This window comes from Pelodiscus sinensis, chromosome 6, assembly GCF_052426305.1.
Source record: "Pelodiscus sinensis isolate ZL-2025 chromosome 6, ASM5242630v1, whole genome shotgun sequence".
Taxonomy (NCBI): Eukaryota; Metazoa; Chordata; order Testudines; family Trionychidae; genus Pelodiscus; species Pelodiscus sinensis.
Window position 1 is genome coordinate 50997760 of NC_143057.1, and position 19383 is coordinate 51017142.

At 43.7% G+C, this 19383-nt stretch overlaps 1 protein-coding gene across 1 annotated transcript in view; it reads right to left on the bottom strand.

Annotated features, from left to right (window-relative positions):
• The window catches only part of CHSY3 (chondroitin sulfate synthase 3), a 265889-nt gene extending 247395 nt beyond the window's left edge, over positions 1-18494 (bottom strand). The window contains exons 1-2 of the mRNA XM_006131872.5: positions 17124-18494; positions 13599-13882 (exon numbers count right to left, since the gene is read on the bottom strand). Coding sequence (XP_006131934.4) covers positions 13599-13882; positions 17124-17814 — 975 coding nt within the window. The 5' untranslated portion in view covers positions 17815-18494. The remainder of the gene's footprint in view (positions 1-13598; positions 13883-17123) is intronic.
• Between the last annotated feature and the right edge of the window lie 889 nt (positions 18495-19383).

Here is a 19383-nt window from a genome sequence, read left to right on the forward strand (position 1 = left end):
TAATTGACGTAGCTCAATTTGCATAGCTTATTTCGAGTTAAGCCCTGAAGTGTACACGCACCCATAGTGTCCTATCACTGGCCTTAGGAGATGCTTGCTGCTAGAAGCTGCAGATCAGCTACATGCTATTGTAAGCAGTCTCATCATACCATAAATTTATCAAGCTCAGTCTTGAAATGAGTTCATTTTTTTGCCCCCACTGTTCCTCTTGGGAGCCTATTCCAGAGCACCATTCCTCTGATGATGAAATTTCAAGCCTACAGTTGTTGATGGCCAATTTATACTCATTCGTTCTTGTGGCCACATTTAACTAAAATAGCTTCTCCTCCTCTCTGGTATTTATCCCTCAAATGAATTTGCAGAGAGCCTCCTTTTGATTAGGCTAAACAAGAAATGCACTTTGAGTCTCCTCAGACTTTGAGTCTCCTCTCCTTCCATTCCTTAAGATTATCCTAGTCACCCTTCTCTGCATCTGTTCCATTTTGAATTTTATCTTTCTTAACTATCGGAGACCAGAACTGCACACAGTGTTCCAGATGAGATCTCATCAGTGTCTTGAACACAAGACCTCACCATTGCCTCATGAAATGGTACCATCTGCATAGTTACCAAAAAAGAACTAGATAAAATTCATGGAGGTTATGTCCATCAATACTTATTAGCCAGAATGGGTAGGAATGGTGTCCATAACCTCTGTTTGTCATGGGCTTGAAATTAGGGATGTTAGCATCTAGTCAAATAGTCGACTAATCGATAAGCAGCACTATCAATTAGACTCTTCCCACCCGCTGAGGCTCTGCATTGTAAAGCTCACTGTGTGTGTGAGGTGTGATGAATGAAAAGACACCTGCAGAATCAGGGTCGACATACTGACTTTGTGCACCAGCTTCCCTGGGCTTACAATGCAGGGCCGCAGCTGGGGAGGTTTTGCTGTGAATCAGTGCAAGCCAAACTGAGCACTGCAACTGCTTACCAATGTCGACTAATCGAATAATAGATGAAAGAATTCTATCACCTATTTGATTAGGGAAGTACAGGCAGTCCCCGAGTAACGCAGATCCGACTTATGTCGGATCCGCAGTTATGAAGGGGCTTTTCTCGCCCTGGAGGACGGGAGCGGCGGAACACCCAGATGCACCACGGTCCCGCCGCCCGCGTCCTCCGGGCGAGAAAAGCTGCCCCACGTCTCCCTGGTCTGCTGGGGGGTTAATCCCCCCCCAGCAGACCAGGAAGACGGGGAGCAAAGCCTCGGAGGACGCGGGCAGCGGGACAGCCGCGGTGTGTCTGGGCTGTCCCACTGCCCGCATCCTCCGCGGCTTTGCTCCGCGTCTCCTTGGTCTGCTGGGGGGAGCCCCCCCCCCAGCAGACCAGGGAGACGCGGAGCAAAGCCGCGGAGGATGCGGGTGGGACCACGGCGTGTCTCGGTGGTCCCGCCACCCGTGTCTCCCTGGTCTGCTGGGAGGGGGCGCAGCTAGTGCAGACTAGGCTTTTCTCGCCCACGATGCCTGGCGCTACTGGACCAACCTGGCAGCACCCCAGCTGCTCTGCCCCAGGCGTCCCCAAGAGTTGCTCTGCCCTGGGCTTCCTGGAATCAGCCGCTGATCAGTTTCAGCAGCGGCTGACTTGGGGACACCTGGGTAAGAGCACCTGGGGTGCTGCCGGGTTGGTCCTACCTACCCGGCAGCGCCCCAGCTGCTCTGTCCCAAGCGTCCAAATTCAGCAACTCTGCCTCGGGATTCCTGTAGTCAGTCGCTGGTCAGTTTCAGCAGCGGCTGAATCTGGACACCAGTTCCGACTTACATACAAATTCAACTTAAGAACAAACCTACAGTCCCTATCTTGTACGTAACCCAGGGACTGCCTGTAATAGCATTTTAACATTCCTACTGGAAATGGATGATAGCAGAGGGATCACTTGATGATTATCTGTTCTGGTCACTTCCTCTGGGGCATCCAGCATTGGCCACTGTTGGAAGACAGGATACTGGGCTAGATGGACCTTTGGTCTGACCCACTATAGCAGTTCTTATGTTCATATTTGTGGGAAGGTTATGGGAGGGGGGTATAGTACTTCCCAACCAGAGGCATTTTGAAAGAGAGGGTATTATTCATGGTCACATTTACAGCATGGGTTTCTGCAAGCATGAAAATATCCTGCAGGTCTTGCTCTGCTTGGCCTGCCAGGAGAGGAAGGGAGCTCTGGCATTTCCCCAACCCTCCTACAGCACATTTTGGCTCATAGGAAATAGCAGAGGCAGCGGAACAGACAAGTGTTCTCAGTTATTTTCTTAAAAGAGATCAGGTTGACCTTTTGTAAAATCATGTTGTATTTTCCCAACTATAAATTACCATTTCCTTCTATGTCCTTGACTACTTTGTCTTTCAAAATTATATCAGGGTAGAATTTTATCCAGGAAAGGTATGAATTCCTTTGAGTGTTTGGATAATTTTGACAAGGAGAGGGGGATAATAAAGTTGGTAAAAATGTTTGCTATCTGTATACTTCCACAACTAGTTTTGGGTATTCAAGAGGGTTGAATAAGTCTACCATAGAGCTGGATTTAGGATGCGCTAGAAAGATCAGGCTTATCTGGAGGCTTCAGGTCTTCAGTCTTTGTCTTGGTGTGCAGGTGGGAGATGCCAAAAGTGCAGGTATAGGCTCTAAATGCAACATTTAAAATCAGGTCAGGCTGAATCATCTCTGGTTTTGTCTTGGTAGAATATTGGTAGATGGTCCTTAAAAAATTAGTGATGACTGCTATTGGGGAAAAAAAGAGATTTATGCTGTTAAATGCTAAGTCAATGGCTAATGTTATCATTCACAGTTTCATTAGGGTTAGGGGTAAAATTTTCAAAAGTATTTAACTTCAGAGCCTAAGTTCTTGCTTTTAATTGGTAGTGCCAAATTCTACCCTTCATGCACATATAGACCACTCATTAACATAAACAGGAGCCACACATGCACAACAGAGAGCAAAATTTGGCTTCAAGTGTTCAGTCAACACAATGTTGCTTAAGCAGTTAAAAGGCATAGAAAACTGGTTCCGGAAATTCACTCCTCCTACAATCTCACTGATTTGTACATAATGTGCAAATAACTATCAACTTGCCTAAGAGAGCAAAATACTTTAGAGATACCCTATACAGTTTAAATAATTTATTTTATTGCTGAAACTGATGAATACTTGACACGAAATTCAATATTTTATTGTCTGCCTCATTGTCATCTATTTATCTAACACAATATAGAGTAAGAAATGTACTGAATGTTCACCAACAATGTTACAAGAAAACATGGAAAGTTTTACAAGCAGAACAACATAATAGTGAAATATGGTTCCAGCTTTGTGATCTTCAATAAGATAGAATGTCTTTTGCAATAGATAGTCTAAATTCAGTGGCTTATTTACAGAACATAACATGTGTGGTTATGCTGGATGTCTGGGAAATGATCCAGAAAGAAAAGGCTTCTAGTACGAAGGGGGTAATATTTTAGCTGTGCACAAAGGTCAAACTGAATCAATTTTATTAATCTAGAATTCATTATATCTACTGGTCATAAAATAAAATGTTAAAAACAATAAAGTTCCATGTTTTAGTTAAAGTCCTTCATGGGAGCGAGGGAGGAAATGTACATATGGTACAACTTCACAGTAGGTGGTTTTTGGTTTTGTTTGCAGGTTTTTTCAGTTAACTATATTACAGATTTAAAACAGAGGCTATATATAAATACATCTTTTGGGAGAGATTTTCAAAAGCACAAAGAGAAGTTAGATGCCTAACTCCCAGTGATATGATTAGAAACTAAAGTTAAACAGGAAAAAAAATAATATTAACTCACACGATTTTTAGTAGGCAAATTCCAAACAGCAACACATTAAATTATGTTAATGTTCAAAAACTGATATGCACATTATAATGCAACAGAACTATTTTGGGTACCAAGCTGAAAGACGTCAGAAAAACATTGCTTTACCATGCATAAAAGTCAGACTTAGAATTTACATAACAATAACATTATTAAAAATAGCCAGCCTTCTCAAAGACAGGTTTCTACAGTTAAGATTCCTGCCCCAAAATTTTCAAAAGCACCTAAATGACTTAAAAATGTTACCCCGATTACTTATTTGGTGTTCAAACAACCAGCCTGAAGGTTCAGAAGCTATCACTAAAGTCAATAAACAATTTATATTCAAGAACATTCTTGGTATGCATTAAACAGTGATTTCATGGGCTTCAATTAGATTTCTCCTGTTGAATTTATTAATCTGAATCTTCATCCTATCTGCAGCACACATGCTTGTGGAAGGATTATTCAGATCAATGTGAGAGCCTAAATACTTTTACTTTCCCGTATGTACTACCACAATGAAGTGATTAAGCCCCAAAAATAAGCAACTATATCTGGCATGTTAGACTATTGTTCTATTAGAAACTTAAGGAACCTTAATTTTTAAAAATGCATTTACTTGACCTTTTACAATGCACTGTTGTTACGAGTACCGGTACTATAATACCTAAAATTACTGAAATTGAAGACTAGAAAATATTTGTATTTTCTATTTATTCTGTGCATCATACATGATTTTGTATAATCATTTTCACTGTTACTATAGTCAGCATCCTGTCTTCTGTGCGCATTCTCTCACATAACAACAGAAGAGAGAAATTGTTTAAAAATAAGAAAGTACAGGCAGTCCCCGACTTACGCTGATCCGACTTATGTCGGATCCGCACTTATGAACGGAGCTCTCTCGCCCCGGAGCTCGCAGGCAGCGGTTCACCACCTTGACCTCCGGGGCGAGAAAAGCTGCTCCCGATGCCCCTGGTCTGCTGGGGACCGTCTCCAGCAGACCAGGGGCACCGGGAGCAAAGCTGCAGCCGCGGCGGGTTTGCTCGTGGTGTCCCTGGTCTGCTGGAGATGGTCCCCAGCAGACCAGGAGCACCTCGAGCAAAGCCGCAGCCGTGGCGGGGTCCCACGCCAGAGCAAAGCCTCAGAGGCGCGGCACTTCGCCGCTGCGTCTTTGCTCCCCGTGTCCCTGGTCTGCTGGGGGGGGCTCAGCTAGTGTGCCCCCCCCAGCAGACCAGGCTTTTGTTGTGGACCCTGGGGCAGAGCAGCTGGGGCGCTGCCGGTTGGTCCCGCAGCGCCGCTCTGGGCACTACTGGACCAACCCGGCAGCACCCCAGCTGCTCTGCCCCAGGTGTCCTGATTCAGCCACTGCAGGTCAGTTTCAGCAGCGGCTGAATCAGGATGCCTGGGGCAGAGCAGCTGGGGTGCTGCTGGGTTGCTCCAGTAGCACTGAGGAGCGGCGCTACTGGAGCAACCCAGCAGCACCCCAGCTGCTCTGCCCCAGGCGTCCCCAAGTCAGCCGCTGCTGAAATTGACCAGCACTGACTAAAGGAAGCCCGAGGCACAGTTGCTCTGCCCCGGGCTTCCTGGAATCAGCCGCTGATCAGTTTCAGCAGCAGCTGACTTGGGGACTTGGGGTTCTTAAGTTGATTCTGTATGTAAGTCAGAACTGGCGGTCAGTTTCAGCAGCGGCTGAATCTGGACGCCAGTTCCGACTTACATACAGATTCAACTTAAGAACAAACCTACAGTCCCTATCTTGTACGTAACCCAGGGACTGCCTGTATTGAAAAAAGTCAGGATGGTATAATAGCTGGAACTGATTTAAACTAAACAAAAAAAGTATTAAAATTAAATAGTTAAGTTTAATGGGCACAGTTAAGAAGATCTGCAAGAGTGAAGCCAGAAGCTACATTCATAAGCTCCATGGAAGACAAAATACAAGAAAGCTATTCCTCTAAAGTGTAGGTGCTCCATAGGAGCTTGGAAGCATCAGCTACACATCTGCTATAAATATATGCAGCTGGCCCATGTATTGTACATAAACCACACACATGATCTCTGAGTTTTAGGACACACAGTTGTTCCCCATACAGAGTTTAAGCAGCAGGCATTGGGTCTGCAAGCTTCATGAAGTACCCAGAAATTACTATTGAAACAATGATCTCCTAATCCCCCTAAAACTGGAAGGTGGCATTATTATCTGAAAACCATGGTTTTCAAAAGCAATTTTTCTTTTCTGAGGGAAGAGCTAGTACACAGAGTCACAGGCTGTGTCTACACTGGCATGAATTTCCGGAACTGCTTAAAACGGAATACTATTCCGTTTTCAGTTTTTCCGGAAAAGGAGTGTCTACATTGGCAGGCTGCTTTTCCGGAAAAGCCCTTTTTCTGGAAAAGCGTCTGTGGCCAATGTAGACGCGCTTTTCCAGAAAAGAGCCCCGATCGCCATTTTCGCGATCGGGGCTTTTTTCCGGAAAAGACTACTGGGCTGTCTACACTGGCCCTTTTCCGGAACAGTGTTCCGGAATAAGGACTTATGCCTGAGTGGGAGCAGAATAGTTTTTCCGGAATAGCAGCTGATTTTGTACAGTAGAGCATCATTGCTTTTCCGGAAATTCAAGGGCCAGTGTAGACAGCTCGCAGCTTATTCCGGAAAAGCGGCTGATTTTCCGGAATAAGTGGCCCAGTGTAGACACAGCCAGCGAGTTTAAGGCCAGAAGGGACCACTAGATTATAAAGCAAGGGTAGGCAAATTCCAGCACGCAGGCTGAATCTGTGGACTGGGACATCGATTCCCACTCCTTGCATTGGCTGTGAATGGCAATTTGCAGCCAATGAGAGCTGCGATCCTCCGATACCTGCAGAGGCACAGGTAAACATGGGGTGGGGACCTGCCAGGGACTAACCCTGAAGGCTGCCTTTTTTTTTTATTGTCCACCCCTGTCATAAAGGCTGACCTACAGTACAGACCACTAACACCAACCAGCACACATACACTGAACTCAGCAACCACAGTGGACTAACACATTACAACCCACAGGAGACCACACTTTTACATGCCAGAGAGAGAGAATAGGGAAAACTGAGGCATACCAGTGCTTGAGACCCTATGACACAACCGGGAAATGACTAAATGAGATATAGCTGGACAAACAACCCACACATTGCAAAGGAAAGCAGCCTACCAATCTGACTTATCAGAAAATTCCTTCCTGACCCCACATGCAGTTATCAGTTAGACCAAGAAATAGCCAGCCAAGCACCTGAGAAAATGCTTGGTGCACCTCACAGCCAGGCTCAACTTGTCCAACATCTCATCTCCTGCCATGGCAATTCCTGATGCTTCAAAGGATTTAAAAAAAACCTGCCAGAATTCACTGGGGAAAAACACCCGCTCCTGGTCCCTGCCAGTGGCTGCTTTAAAATCTGAAGCATGAGCATCTGGAAACATAAGATGTAAACCATAAATGAGCCCCAGGTCTTTTGAGCCCTGCCCCCTATCATCATAAGCAATTACATCATATAAACACACTCAAATTTATTCAGTTCTCTTTGCCCCCCACAACTTCTGCAGGAAAGCTGTTTGAGAATCTTGTTCCCTCATCTAATTTCTAGCCTGAATCTGCTCATGAATGAGGTTTGTTCTTGTGTCAACACTTTTCTTGAGCTTAAATAACTCTCCGCCTTTTCTGGTATTATCCTTGCCCCCAATGTATTGAGAGAAAGCAGTCATATCCCATTTCAGTCTTCATTTTACTAAACTAAACAAGCTAAGGTCTTATAGTCGTCTCTCATAAAACAGGTCTTCCTTCCCCCTTCCCCATCACCCTAGTAGCTCTTCTCTGCCTGCATCTATTCCAGTTTAAATTAATCTTTTCTAAACCTGAGATATATTATCTTTTTGTTTGAAAAAACAAATTTTGAGAAAGTATTGAGACCTTAAAATCGCAAGTTGACCCCCCACAATCTAATGGGTTCAAAAATCACAAATTGCTATGGTAAATATTGACCCAAAAATTCTAAATCAAATAATTTAGAATTATAGGCCAAAAAACAATGACAAAAATGTCAGATGGGTGCCAGTTTTTGAACCACAATATTTTAAGTTCCTGATCTAGTTGGCCTCACACATTCTAAAAATTACCGTATTTTCCGGCGTATAAGGCTACTGGGCGTATAAGACGACCCCCTAATTTTTTAGTTAAAAGATAGGGTTTCGTCTTATACCCCAGTGCCCCTCCGCCTCGCCGGCTTTGCTCCCGGTGTCCCTGGTCTGCTGGAGACAGTCCCCAGCAGACCAGGGCCACCGGGAGCAAAGCCTCTGAGGACGCCCCGGCAGCGGGACATTCCCGGCGCGCCTGGGCTGCCCCGCCGCCGGAGCCCCTCCGCGGCTTTGTAAAGCCTCGGGGGAAGCTGGCGGCGGGGCAGCTCAGGCGTGCCTGGGATGCCCCGCCACCGGCTTCCCCCGAGGCTTTGCAAAGCCGCAAAGCTGTATACCCGGCGTATAAGACGACCCCCGATTTTGGGGGGATGTTTTTTAACATCAAAAGTCGTCTTATACACCAGAAAATATGGTATATTTTATAGAATGGGACTGTTAAATTGGATTAATTACAGATTAGTTTCAGTCTAGCAGATAAATGAATAAAACAACCCATGTTTATTATAAAAGAAGGCTAGCTCTACGTTATTATGCAAAATGTCTATTTGCTCCATAATAGTCCACAAGTAACATTTCTTAATAAAATTGCTAGGTGGCATTACATATGGATTAAACCTGCAAATATAAGTTGTTGAAAGAAAATGTTTTTCCCTTCTAATCTACTCCTCTCCCACTGAATTATCTAGAATAACAGATTCCATTGTTTAAAAGTTCTGGGTTAAAAGACTGCTGTCTATTTTATCTATGTTATTCGAAATTACGTATTTTTAAAGTTACCCTAAACCAAATAGACCAAGATTTGCCCTGGCATTATACCATTGACGCCACAGGTATAACACTATGCCCCAATAACTTACATGATGTAGAACATTTACCAGTCACTTGCTAACCAGACAAAGTCAGTAGTGAGCACTGGTCAGCTGTAATAAACATCCCTGAAGTGGAACTAATTACTGTGAACCGATATATTTTTAGAACACCATCGTGTCAACTGCCTGTACACCCACAATGATTTACTATGCATATGTACTATACTAGCTCTAGAAAAGATAGTATGCTGCTTTGGAAAAATAACCACAAATCAGAAAAAAGCACCAGCACCTGGAATTACATCCTTCAACCACCCAACACACCCTTCTCTTTTTTAGAACATTCCCAGGATCCACACACAAGAAAAGACCTTTGATAAGCTCATTCCTCTCTGATGAAAAATGGACTATATAACCTGTTCTCTTTTTCATTGGTGTAATAAAGCATAATATAGTAAAATATGTTTCTGCAATCCCATCGCTTCTTGTCGTATTACCAGAAGTTAAGGAGGATAATTTTTTTCCATCCTCCTTGAAACACCATTTTAGGTTACTTGAAAGTTGTAATCATGTCCCCTCTCACCCTTCTCTTTACTCCAGTATTCCCTTGTAAGTCATGTTTTCTAGACCTTTAAACACCTTTGTTGCTCTTATCTAGACCTTTGCCAATTTCTCCACATCTTTCCTGAAATGTGGTGCCTGAACTGGACACAATACTCTAGTTGAGACCTAATCAATGCAGAGTAGATTGTAAGAATTACTTTTCATGTCTTGTTACATAAGACTCCTGTTAAGTCAACCCAGAATGATTTTTGGATTTTTTTGCAATCGTGCCACACTGTTGACTCATATTTAAACTTGTTGTCCACTATGGTCCCTAGATTACTTTCTGACAGTACTCCTTCCTAGACAGTAACTTCCCATTTAGTAGGTGTGAAATTGATTGTTTCTTCCTAAATGGAGTACTTTGCATTTGTTCTCATTGAACTTCATCCGATTTACCTCAGTCCATTTTTCCAGTTTTTCCCAATCATTTTGAATTATAATCCTATCCTCCAAAACATTTGCAACCACTCCCAGCTTGGTATCATTTGCAAACTTTATAAGTGTACTCTCCATACTAGCGATGTGATAGTGTAACCATTTACATAGTTAACTGATGAGCCTGGGCTTAAAAGCTGGCTCCCCACATGCACCAGCTCCCAAGGGAGCAGACTGTGTCTCCCACTCTCCACGTGTAACTATGTAACTGCTTCAGCAGGGTAGCCATGTTAGTCTGTAACTGAAAAAACTTAAATAGCGAGTAGCCCTACAGCACCTTAGAGACTAACAAAAAATGTGTAACTGCTGAAATTTTCAACAGTTACATATTTACTTTAATAAACACGTTTTAACATCCCTACTCTATATCATTATCTAAATTGTCGATTAAGATATTGAACAGAACCAGTTCCAAAATTGACCCCTGCAGAACCCCACTTGTTATGCCTTTCCAGCACAACTGTGAACCATTGATAACTATTCTGACAATGGTTATCCAACCAGTTATGCATCCACTTTCCAATAGCCACATCTACATTGTATTTCCCTAGTTTAGTGATAAGAAGGTAATGCAAGACTATATCGAATGCTTTACTAATGTCTAGGTACCACTTACTAAAGTCTAGGTACCACAGATACCACTTTCCCCTTCTCCACAAGGCTCATTATCCTATCAAAGAAAGCTACCAGGCTGGTTTGACATGATTTGTTCTTTACAAATCCATGCTGTTACTTATCACCTTATCTTCCAGATGTTTGCAGATGGATTCCTTAATTAGAGACTCCATTATCTTTCCTGGCACAGATGTTAAATTGATTGGTCTGTAATTCTCTGGGTTGTCCTTATTTCCCTTTGTATAGATGGGCACTATATTTACCCCTTTCTCTATATTTCCTTCTGGAATTTCTCCCATCTTCCATGACTTTTCAAAGATGATAGCTAATAATTCACATACCTCCTCAATCAGCTCCTTCAGTATTCTAGGATGCATTTCATTAGGCTCTGGTGACTTGAAGGCATCTAACTTTTCTAAAAATAACGAGTAGTCCCATGGTGCCTTAATATGTGAAATAGCTTGTTATTCTAAGGAAAATCATAAAGGAGTAGACCATCACATTATATTACTACAACAAAAATCTATTCAATCCACTAGGATGAAAAAGCTACCACACAGGCCAATCTAATTTAACTACTTTCAACAATAGCATCAATGGAGGGATGTTATTAGACCCTATACCTTGAACAAACTACTACACATAATAAAGAAGATGTGTTCCAAAGCACATATGGAACCTAACGATCCTTTTGTTTATCAGACTATCTAGGGCTTTGCTGAAAGGGGAGCATTATGTCTCCAGCTATACAGCAGTTCATAGCAAAGCTGGAAAGAAGTAAAATAATAATAGACCCATTCACACAGCCATTGTAAAATGTGTTACCAGTAGCTCTTAAATGTTTCAATAAAATTCTTTCATAAAATTTAATACATATTTTATGTCACAATGTGACTTAAAATATGTTAGAGACCAGTTCTCTTTTTCCATCTTAAAAATCCCATCCTACTTCCCAGCACATCTAAATCGATCAACAGATAATACATGCATTTCTCATACCTAGAAATAACTGCACCTTGGTTTGCTATGCAGAATTTATACTCATTTCATTTCCTCTCTTTTTAAATAACTTTAGTATTTAGCAATTCAGAACTAATGCATTGTCTCAAAAGGTTCATTTTAATCCTATATGTATTTTAAAATTCTTTGCATATGAAGAAACATAAAATTCTTTTAATACTAGGACACCATTTAATATTACAGTATCAAACATTTACTTTTCAGTTTTTCTCATATCTATATCTATATATAGTTGACCCAAATGTCCCATTCAGAATTGCGGATTATATTCCTCTAGGTGCTGCATAAATCATGTGAACCAATCTCCCAAAAAGGAGTTTAAGGCCACAATCCTGACCTGATCCCCAAGATAATGGTGCTTGTGTGGAGCTCAGTGAAGAAAGGAAGTTAAAATATAACAACAGTATGCTACTTATGGCAAGGAGTTAAGTATTCCTGACATGCGATACCAATATAAAATTCAACTAAGAGGCTACAGTTAGGGATCTTAAGAATATTTCTAATTTGAGGTTAATCTTTTCCCAAGAAAGCTGGCAAAGACAACAAAGGAGGATGCACAAGCCATAAATGGAACCACAATTTCACAAAATGCCATTGTTAGGAATGAGCCATCCACATTCTGTTATGCTTGGATCAACAGATCCCCATACACCGACAAAGTCCTGCAGACTTCAATAGTGTCTTGTGTAGGTTTAGCCCAAATAGATCAGAAAGCATGCTCTGGAACCTAAACTTAGTGGATTGATTAAAATGGTGATTACAGAGTCCTAGTCAAAGTTTCACATCCATCTGTATGATGCACACCATTATTTTAAAGCATTTTTTTCTATACAACTAATGTATTTTATGCACTGTAACACACAATGTTCTCAAAAATTAATCTGCAAAACACACTTACTAATTTAATAATGTCGTTAATCTGAAATTCCCATCACCTGTAAGCAATATTTTTCTAAGCAGAGATTTATAACCATTAAAGAAATACTGTTATTTGTCTATTTACATCGAATGTAGCTTCACAACATCATTTTAAACAGGCCACAAGATTTAGCTGAAGCTTTCTGAAAAATAGTAACACACAAAACCAATTACTTTACTGCCTTTTTGTCTTTAATGACACATAACCTCTTTCACTGGCCTACTGGAATGATTTTTTTCCTGTTTAACGAGATAGTGCCACAAGGGTAAAAATACATTAATACTGAAGAACCAGTCAAAATAGCTTAAATGATATTCCCCCTATCAGCTATCACTCATGTCCATGTATTCTAAGTCTATATTTTTATCGCCAAACAATCTTATACCTAATAAAACAGTTATAGAGATTGATTTAGTTTTGCAAAATATAATATCAACATGGCAACCAAATTTTTAGTAGTTGATTGTATACCTTTACTTAAGAACTTGACTGAATATTAGAGGATTGATTTGCTCCTTAATTACATCTATAATTTGTCTATAATGAGTTATGTCTATAATTTGTTGTGCTATCTGTATCTATTAGTGTGATATATTCTTAGTCAAACGCTATTTTATTCGATCCCAGAAAAAAGTAATCATACCACTTTTGCTTTCTCACACAAACAGTTCTTTATTAAAAGTACATCTGAACCATTAGGAAAATAATAAATGGTACTGTGCTTTTAACATCACAATAACATTGCTGAAAAACTCAGAGATGTATACAATCTGATGACTGATTGAACAGAATATCTTTGTCTTGTCCAATCAGAAAAAAAGTTCTGAATGTTAATATGCATGTTTACTACAACTGCAATTTGTATAACTAATGCATATAAACCTAAAAGTTGGTTTTATAATTAGCCATGATATGTAGCATGACATATTTATGATACAGCTTCTTATTGATATGAGTTCTCTCTGGCACCTTAAAACAACTTGTATTTATGGGTAGAAATAAATCAAAATATTTTTCAGCTATGAGGTGCTGAGAATCTTTCTAAAATAGTAATTTATATCCCAGTATATGTGCACTTAAAAATAGTAAAGAGGGGAAAAGATTAGAGATATATTTACTTACATTCTCATTTAGAAATCTGTGTATTAATACCTTCATGACTTATCCATTACTACTTACCTCATAAGACCAAACACATTGGGTTCCACCAAACCGTCGGACGCATCTTCCCACTTCCACATCCTCATGTGTGGTGTACATTTCTCGAAGACACTCCCCTATGTGTGGCACCATTCTTCTGAGAACTTCTCGACTGAAGATCATTCCTGGCCCTCCCATGCAGAAATTCTCTCCAGGCTCAAGCCCCAGTTTTCCAAGTTCTTCAATATTTCCCAAACCGGTTTGCCCCAAATAGAGAGGTTTACTGCTGTTCAGTGACCTAAGAAACTCCTCCAATTTTTCCCCTAGGAAGAGAAAAGGAGAGCATTATTCCTTAAGAGTTTCTAATAGTTATCTAGTTCTCTGCATTCTTTAAATGTAAGATGCACCTTCGATGTTATTTTCTGTACTAGTCTAATGTAGTTCCAAACCACAATTTAAAAAAAATCATATCTGACCTACCTTCTTATCTCACAATAAGTTTTATGACATTTTTACATCAGCAAAAGCATTAATGTAGATACATATGTACTAACAAAAAAGTACTTTTGCTGCTATAGTTAATTACATTTGGGGAGCTGCTATCAGTTATCTAGAGAAAAAATACATTCTTTACCCAGTATAAAATGTGTGTCACACTCACATGGTTTGCCAGCATAGCTCTCCTGGAACACCATTGCCTAGTGCAGGTTACTTACAAAAATAAAGCTGTACAAACTGACATCCTATCAAACTTACATGGACAAAATCTGCATTGATATATTATCCCAAATGGAGAAAATCATGTCAGAATGCTGGAACAGTTTGTATAGTGGGGATGGAGAAAATATTATAAAATGTGAACTTTGTATATAACGAAAACCACTTCAACCAAAGGGAGGCAACATCTCTAGTTCCAGCACCTATTAAATCATTCCAGAAATTAATGGGGTTCATTTTAAAAATACAAATGGTGTAATCAATTTTACCTGCTTTATCAAATATTCTTTCATATTTCCCCAAAGTCTATACCACTGTTCACCCACTTGTTCAGATGTTTCCAATCACACAGAGCAGAACAGCAAAAGATAATTGGACATCAGTTTCTCCTTCTGAGACCTTGCCTACTATTTTTGAAGAGTTCATGAGGAGTCAACATTTTGTTGAAGTTTGATTTTGGTATAAATTTAGCCTTGCAACAATTTAGAAAAAAATGGTTGCTTCCAAAGTTACAGATGAGTATAAAAGAAGAGTGGCAGTTTTTTCTTTCTGTATTACTTCTATTGTGTAAAATGTGAATGTGCATATATACAGTTATGAAATGTAGCAAAGTAGTCCATAAAGTCATTTTAAAAAGCAAATGAAGTGACAAAATTAAATAGTTAAAATATCCTATATGTTATTAGTAAAATTGCTACATTCCATAACATCTCTAATAGGCACTGCAAATTGAGCTCTCATGCTAGTAATACACAATCCTTTGATGGTGAGGAATTTTTGCTTGTCAGAACAAAAGCATTTTTCCTTAAGGAGCAGCAGCATACATTGTAAGGCAGCATATATCAGGAGGACATTTCCCAGTGGTACTAAAAACTTGAAAAGAAAGCATGCTGCAAATACTCTGCAAAGCATGACAAAGGCTTGGCAAGGAACCTTTGCAACATTAATGGAGAAAACCAATAAAAGAAAATCCTGGATTCAAAGGATGTGTGGAACAACCAAAAGAAATTTTATAAAAAAGCTGCATGTTTAAACGCAGCAAAAGGTAAATTAAAATGTTTTTTCATTTTAACAAAATTAAGCCTTGAAAAAATTACTTTAGCCAGATCCAAATTCAGTCCTTAAGGTAAGACTGTTGCACCTAAGTAGGGTGAGTTTCTAATGGAGAACACTACCTGCCTTGTAAGCAGCAATAGTTGTAGACAGAAGAGTAAGATGAGGACGGACTGCCACCCTTAGGCTGCATAGTTATGTGAGAAACTTTAAACACATCGTGAAAAGCACAACCAAGTTCCCACCAACCTGGGTTTAATCTCTTTCCTAAAGTTCATCTTAAATTCTGCAACTGGTGAAAACTAACAGGTTTCTTTCCTTTGATCAAAGTAAGTGCCCAAACTGCAGTAAGGATCCTCTTCAAGTCAGGCACACAGCACATCATTAAAATAATAAATATTTTCTTCAAACAGTGAGGCATTTGATTGGTCTTTGAGTATAATTTCCAGCACATCATCTTTGTTACCCTTAAGGTATTCCGGGCCCACCAAATGCCTTCACTATGCAACTAGATTACAGTTCCAACTACTCTGCCCTGGTATAATATTCATCACTTGGAAAACACCCGAATAAAGGCAAATGGAAGTGAGAAGTGAGGTTAACCCCGCAACACCTAGGAAAACTGATAGAAATGGATGTTCCTCTGGATGCGAAAAGCATTTCAAGGGAACTGTTTTAAAAACCTCAGAGACTGGATATATCATCCTCGTGTATTACAAAAGCCAGGTAGATGCTTCCCTCTACTCAGGGACGGAAGCAACTGCTTTAGCAAGTATGCTAGTACTAAAAAGTATCCTCATTCTTAAGTGTCAATGTGCTGGGATACCAGTGCGCATCTCAGATCTGAGGATTAATATTGACTTCTATGAGTAATGAACAAGTTACTAGCACATTGAAGGAATCATTATTTAAAGATCATAGGAACATTCCTATACAATATTACGGCCAGTTGCACATAAAACTGCATTCAGCTGCTACTGTCCCGCGATTCGGGGGCGAAAGAGGAAGAAGAAAAAAAGGCAACACGACTGCCTCGTGTATCATGTCTCTGAACTACCCCGGGGATAACATCGAAGAGCTCTTTTATAAAAGAGGAGTTAGGTGCCAGGCGAAACCCGTGCATTATACATTCATCTTTCTCAAGCCCCGGGGGCCGAGAGCGGAGACCTCACCGTCTACACATCCGCAAAACTAAAATCCCTCTGACACCTGTGCTGGCAATTCCGTTTCCAGCTGTAGATCCCTGCCGAAGCGTTGTCCCCAGCAGCTAAACAATGGAGATTTAGCTTTTAGGGATCGCTCCCAGGGCTCCGCAAAGCGCTGGATAAATTAAGCAGAGACAGACAGACAGGGACACAGGTGCTGTGTGTTTGCCAGGCCACGGGAGGGGGGCATGGAAAACGGAGGGGTCAGACCCGCTGCCAACTCTCACTCTTTTGCGGGCTCTGGCACACAAAGAAGGACGCTCGCCTAGCGGGTTAGTTTTAAAGGAGCTGGGAGAAGGCTTGAGCGGTTACTTATGTGCGTTCCCATAAGCTAAAGTCCCCCGCTCCACCTACGGGTCTCGGACTCTCCCTCCTATGGGTGGCCCCAGTTTGGCAGCTCTGGAAAGTGGGGGAGAAGAGGGGACCGACATGGGCGTGGGTTGCTGCTGCTTTCTCCCGATCCTAGTGGGTGGTTACGGGCCTCTCCCCCCAGTCCAGCGGGTCCCGCTTTGGCAGCCCCGGGAGGTGCCCAGGGAGGGGCTGAGCATGTGGGGTGGGTTGGGGAGGGGAGGTGGGCGCCCAGCATCACCTTTGATGTAGACATCATCGTCCGCCCGCATGAACCACTCGTACTTGTCCAGGTAGTGGTCGTGCATGTACTTGATCATCATGAAGGATTTCTTCTGCGGCGGGTAGGAATCGTCCACCCCAGGCAGGGCGATGACCGGCAGCGGCGGCAGCCCCGGGCCGGGCCGCGGGGCGGGGGAGCCCTGGCTGGAGAAGAACTCCACCCTGCCGGGGATGGAGCGCGCCCAGGTCCGCTGCGCCGCCACCGCCCGGCTGCCCAGGTACTTCTGGGCCGTCATCACCCCCACGTAGAGGAAGTTGCGGGGCTGAGCGCAGCCCGCGGGACCCCCCCAGTCCCCGCTCCCGTTGTGGCTGCTCCCGGGCCGCTTCTCCCCGGCTTCCTCCTCCTCCTCCGGCTCCGCGTCGCCGCCGGCCGCGGCTGGGGGGCTGGGGACGGTGGGCCCCTCCGCCGGCAGCTCCCAGGGGCTGCTCCTGAAGCTGGGCCCCCCCAGCGCCGCCGCTGCCTCCTGCTGCTGCGCCCGGGCGCCCCCGCCCCCCGCCGCGCGGCCGTAGTAGGAGCAGAGGCTGGAGCCGCGTCTCTTCCTCTCGCTCAGCTCGGCCACTCGGGGGGCGATGAGCCAGGAGGCGGCGGTGAAGCCCAGCACCAGCCCCAGCGCCACGCTCAGCCAGGGGCGGCGGGACCGCGCGGCCATGGTGCGGCTCCCGGCAGGGTCCCGCGCGCGGGGCTAGGCGGCGGCTGCCGGGCGCCCTCCTGCGCCGCGTGGGGGCCGGTCCCGGCGCCTCCTCCCGCTCCGACGGCGGCTGCTGCTCGGAGCCAAACTTCTCCCGGCGGCGGCAGCGCGAAGCCGGGCGGCGGCCCCTCGGCTGCAGCTGGCACCTTGTCACCGCCGCGCTGGTCCCTCCCCGCCCCTCCCACCGCTCAGCCTCCTCCACGCGGCGGCGGCGGCCCCAGCGCGCCGCTCAGCCCACTCCCGCGGCGGCCGCCGAGCGCCTCACCCCGGAGGGAGCAGCAGCCGCCGCCGCCTGGACCCCGGGGCTGAGCCGGGCAGGGCCAGTCCCCGCCGCAGCCGCTTCTCCGGAAGGAAACGATTTTTTTACGGGCCGCCCCCTTTTCTCAGATCTTCCTCCTCCCGCTGCGCCCCCTGCCCGGCTCGGGGCCCCGCTCTTGCCCCCACTCCCAACGGGGGAGGCAGGAGACCTTGCCCAGCCCCCCTGTCCTTCCTCCCCGCGGCAGCCTGGGCTCATCGCCCCACAGCCGCACTACTCCCCTGCAGCGCAGCAGCTGCGGGACCGGCTGGGGCGCGCGGGGTCAGGACGTCGCTCTGCCCAAGAGCCGCAACGCTGCTGGCCACGCGGAGCACTGAGGTGCCCCCCTCCTACAGCGTCAGGAGGTAGGGAAATGCCCCTCCACGAGGAGCTGCTCTTCAGCTCCACCGTGTGGGGATTAGGGGAATCGGGGGGCTTCGACACACCACCCGCAGAGCTTTACTCATCGCCCCCAACCCCGACGGGCAACGCGTTACAAAGGCTATTGGACCACCAGCCCTCACAAGGGTTCTTTAGCTGGAGTAAGGCATAGGACTTGGCAGAACGAGAGAAGTGCCGGGATGCTCACCAAAAGGATAATTATTAAGACAAAACAATGATGTATTTTGTGATAGAAGCCGGGGAAACGTCTACCCCTTCCAGACTACCTGTTCTTTGGCTGAGAACGTATAGTAGCTTTCCAGCCAGGAAATATACTCCTCCCTTCTTCTACGGCTTATGATTTGTTAAAAAAAATCGTGGGGTAAAAATAAGGTAATTGTTCAGACTAAGAAATGTCAAAGCTAGTTCCTTCAAACGCATATTGTTGAAATAATGAACAGGTGACACTCTCTTCACTCCACTTTAGACTTAACATTTATTTTCCCATTGATATTTCTCCAAAATATTTACAGCTGCTAGTAATATCTCCATCCTTTAACTAATAGTATCTTCATCAGAGCTGTACAAAGACACAAACATTGGAATTAAGTTGTTTCTAGCACCCAATTATCATTGCACTGAACTAATCCTTGAAGCAGCTTTTTATCAGAAGCACCTAATTTTCTGTAGCTCTTGAAGTCTGTGGCAGTAGGATACACTTGGTCGGGCTGTTTATTATGCATCATATGGGGGGAAAAAAAGAGGCAAGATTGAGTGACAGGGAGGAGGAAGGCTGGTACAGTTAGATAAAAGCAATTGAAGAATGGGGTAAGAGATATTTTACAGAATATTTT